The following is a 4488-nucleotide window of genomic DNA, read 5'->3' as shown; positions in this document are numbered from 1 at the left end:
TCGGAGCCGCCGCTGTACCTCACCTCACTGTCCCATCTAAGCTGTTGGTGGTGTTGGGATCTTCCTAAATTTTGCCAGCCACGCAGAGATATGTGATGGAGTCCTGTTGGTTTTGGTCAGCTGTAGGGGACAATTGATTTTGGTGTTGAATAATTCAGAGCCTTTTGCAAGCTAATAAATATGGTTTGCAAACAATAAAGTAAAACCTTTCAGTATTAACAGCTCTCTGCAGACACTCCAAAGATGTCTGTGGATCCAAGACGCACTATACCTCATCCCCCTACAGCCTGACTCCAGAAACATCTTCCTTTCTGCTCTGCTCCCTGGGTTCTTCCAAGCACACCCATTTCTAGATGAGGCCACGTAAATGGTATTTACCAGTTCAAGTACCGTATAATTATAGTGAATTAATTCACTCATGTCTATACACAATTTCTTTTTGGCAAAACCGCAAATGCATTTGCCGAAGGAGAGCCTCTCAGTGCTTCATGTGCTGTAAAGGCTTGTTCAGGCTTTCCCTTCTTTCTAACGAGAGTCCCAAAGGACTACGCAGGGGGAGCGAGGGGGAGAAAATTAATCCCGTTTAAAGAAAAGTCATTTCAATATTCCAAAACTTGCTTGAAAGATCTTGCCCAGTCCAACTCCAGGGATGTGCTGTGGGCTGGCTCCTATGAAACAATGAAGGACTGCTCACTTTGAGTTGTTTCTGTTTTGGTCTGTCAAGAAAGCCTTACTCTAACCTTGCTGCAGTTTTTGCATAGTGGATCTAATGAGAACTTGCATGTGACAATGTTGCCTTCAGCCCATAGTTTTCCTAGTCCTAAAACCTACTTATGATTTTTAGACAGGTTTGGAAAATGATGGTTTGAAACCTCTGTTGGAGTCTGTATTCGCTTGAGGTGCAAGAATGTACACTGACAGCTTGTTAAAGCCAGATAGTCAGAAAGTCTGACTCCGTTCAAAGCCCTGTAGGTCCATTGTCACCTAAAGCAGCTTTTCGCAGGCCAGCATCCATTGTGAAACTCAGCTTCTCTGAAACCAAGTGTTGCCTCTTCTCTGGAGGGAGTGCACCAGCAAGGGAAGCCAGCCCAAGACATCTCTGAGGCTGCCTTCCAGAGGGAAGCATTGGGAGTGCTGGGGACAGAACCTCCCCTCAGTGAATGTTTTTCCCTCAACATGCGTCTAGAAAGTTGAACAAACCCACCCACAGGTGCATGTGGCTATTTCAAGGGTCAAGTAGGGCCATTGCTGCAATGCTAGTGGTAAGTAAAAAGGACAATATATGAAGTAGTGGGGGAGCTGCTCTGAAATCTGTCGTCTTAGCATACCAAAAATGTTGGTTTGAAAGTCCTTTTCTTGAGCTTGGCCTTTGTCACTAGGAACAGCCAATATAGCTGCTGTGGTTCTTATTCCCTTAGTTAATATTTGAAGATAGTTATCCTGGGATTTCTAAATAACTCAGTGAGAGACTATATAGAAGTCAATGCTGAAATCCCTAAGTAGGCAGATTTTGCACAACCACACTCATTCTCTCCATTCATCTCTCTCATTAACTTTTAACAAAAATAGATGGACGTTTCTGATTTCATTGCCCAAGTACTGCAGGACTGCTTTGTGTACAGGTTGCAAATTGCCCATACGATTTTTTCCTGGGAAGTTAAGGAAATTAGGCATCTGAGTTGCATCTGCTGCTCTGCCTGTGCTGTCTGGAATAGAAGTGCTGGTCAAGGAAGCAAAACCCTTTCCACGCCTATTTTGCCCACACAAAATTGATGAACAGGTGTATCTGGGAGGTTTTGCTACTGATGGTAATTTCCACGCTTTGTGTGTACGTCAAGAGTTCACTTGACTTCACATGCTCCACAACATAGCTGAGGTGGGAACCTTTTTGCTGGGTGTGGGAGCTGGAGCTTGCTTGCTGGATTTGCCATCAATGGATAAAGCTGTTCTCTGCCTTGTAGAGATTTCATGTGACTTAGTAATTTACCGTGCAGACTGGGTGGAAATCATTGCAGCTGTAGAGGCCTCATGCCTGGGTGCATCTCAGCACTGGTGTGAGCATCAGCAGGGTGCCTTTCCTGGTGGCTTTGCTGGGCAGAGGTGGGAAAGTTGGCTGCTAAATGCTTGCTAAAAACCGTGGTCTGAATCTTCTGTCATTTAAAATTGATGCTGAAGATGTTGGAAAGTCAGTAGGCTCTCCTAATATGTTGAACACTTCAACAGAGATGTGCTGTTTTGTATAGATTGAGTGCCTGCTGATGTCACTTGCAAGTCGTGCTCATCCAGCTACAGCAGGGATTAGTTTGTCTTCTCCAGCTTTTTTAGACAAAAGGGCAAAAATTGGGCAAAATATATGTATTAGATAATCCAGATAAGAAAATAGATGCTAAACAGTCTCTGAAGCTATTTCCTTTCTATACAATGAATAACTGATGCATACGGAGTTACAGAGTTACAGAGTTATGTATTATGCACCAGTGACTTAGTAAAATACATTTTTATTGTTTGGATGCCTCTTTCTGGTTTCATATAAAAGTTGTTCGCTTGGTGGTTGGTTGGGTTTTTTTTTTAAATCTGATACTAACCTAAGCAATGCAATTGAAATGCCAAAGCCTTACCTATCTAATGCAGACTTCTCGTTTCTATAGCAACAAAGCTCATCCTTGTACTTAATGAAGGAATGTTGGATTGTGCATAACTGTGACTTTAAGGTTTAGAAAAACAGGACCACTTTATGTTTCCAGATTAGAGAAATAAAACGGAAATGACCTCTTTGCATAGAGTTTAAAAAATCGCCTAGGCTTGGGATACTTCATTAGTAAGAATGAAACCGCATTAATGTCATAAGGAGCTCTGTGTTTCAATCTTGATTTCCTAATTAAATTGTAAAAGCCTTTTATAGCAAGTGAAAGTCTTTCAAGGTTTGGGGTTTTTCCCCCCCTTTCTTTTCCAAAGCTGCTGTGTTTGTGGTTAAGCTAATGAAAATATGGGCTGCCTCACAACAGATATATTTTCCTTCTGTATTAGAAAAAAATCCATCAACAGTTTTTGTCACTGGCTGAAAAGAAAGAGGGGAAAATGTGTGGTGTTTAATATGACATTTGATCTACAATCTAGTTCCTGGGCAACTAGTTTAAATCTCTGTTACAGTGATAAATGCAGAACAAGCCACAGCTGAGAGAATGAAGGAGCAGCTGTCATCGCTTCCTGTTACCTTATAGCTTTTCAATTACAATTTTAACAACTGTTAAATTATAATTTAAAACCACTGAGGAGAAATCCCAAGGAAAATCCACAATGCTGACAGCGACATATCATGGATGTTTACAAGCCTACGTTTCTGTATCGGTGTGCCAATTAGTACTGCAGAACATTTGTGGCAAGTTTATCTTGCATAACAATGAATCTGTAGAAGGGGATGCAGGCAAATAGGAAATATTAAATATGGGCTTCTATTGCAATCAGTTACTGATGAAAAATTTGTTTCATTATATTTCTACAAGGCAGCCCAATATTTCTGCAATTTATTCAGTGATTTTTTTTTTTATGTTGTTTCTTTTCTTTAGAGCTGTGATTCTGTTAAACTCCTCTTCTTTTCTGAGGACTGAATAAAAGTAGCCAGAATTCAGGGTTTAAGGAAAGTATGTATCTACAAAACTCTGTTGTCACAGTGCAACTGAGACAACCAGTGATGCCAGTGATGGTAGAAAATTGCCCCACAGCAAAAGGAAGGATGGAAGACAGGATAAGAGAGTTGAAAGGCTGGCTTGTTTGAAAGTTGGTAGAGGTTAGCTATTGCCAAAACAAAAAGCAAACCCAGAAACAGCCTACTCAGCAAAATCCAGCTTGAAACTGGCTGAGTCATAGTGTATAAAACTGTGGGCAGGTGGCATCCTGTATGAGCTGGGAGCCTGTATCCTGCTGAGAGCTGTGCTCTTAGGCCTCCCAGCAAACTGACTGGCAAGGCACGTGGCACCTCTGAGAAGCACGAAAAGGCTTGACCCAAAATCAGTGGATTGTGTTTTACCTTACATTCCCTTTAAAAAACAAGTATCTTACAGTTTGGTAAAATGCTTCTCTAGACAGGGACTGAAGGAAAGCTGACAGTGAGGATACGGCAGGTCTGCAGGAGATGGAGTAGGTGTATGGAAGTTGCCATGTTTTCGCCATGGCCAGCTGTTAATGGGCTTCTCTATAGCTGCTACAGTATTTGAAGTCTAAGTACAGGAGGAAACAAGATTGATGTGATTGTGCATAACTTTGGCCAAAGGTCTTGAAGGATATTAACTCCCTGAAATATCCGTAAAGAAATGCGGGTGCCTTTGCTGGTGGGGAGCTGATGTGTTTGTATGTGTTCTGTGTTTCAGGGATAGAGCTCTGTCCTCCTGGGCATCGGTTCATGGTCACCATGGTGGCGAGCTTCATCGAGATGGCAGGGCAGTTCCTCATGCCGGGGCTGGCTGCCCTCTGCAGGGACTGGCAGGTCCT

At 42.3% G+C, this 4488-nt stretch overlaps 1 protein-coding gene across 1 annotated transcript in view; it reads left to right on the top strand.

Annotated features, from left to right (window-relative positions):
* Positions 1 to 4367: 4367 nt before the first annotated feature.
* LOC104494268 (solute carrier family 22 member 23-like) overlaps positions 4368 to 4488 on the top strand; it is a gene marked incomplete at its 5' end in the record, with an annotated part of 3275 nt that continues 3154 nt past the window's right edge. Inside the window, one exon of the mRNA XM_010137078.1 lies at positions 4368 to 4483. Coding sequence (XP_010135380.1) covers positions 4368 to 4483 — 116 coding nt within the window. The remainder of the gene's footprint in view (positions 4484 to 4488) is intronic.

The sequence above is a fragment of the Buceros rhinoceros genome, unplaced genomic scaffold (genome assembly GCF_000710305.1).
Source record: "Buceros rhinoceros silvestris isolate BGI_N320 unplaced genomic scaffold, ASM71030v1 scaffold3455, whole genome shotgun sequence".
NCBI classification, from domain to species: domain Eukaryota; kingdom Metazoa; phylum Chordata; class Aves; order Bucerotiformes; family Bucerotidae; genus Buceros; species Buceros rhinoceros.
Note: the sequence above shows the minus strand (reverse complement) of the source record. Positions and strands in the feature narration are given on the sequence as shown.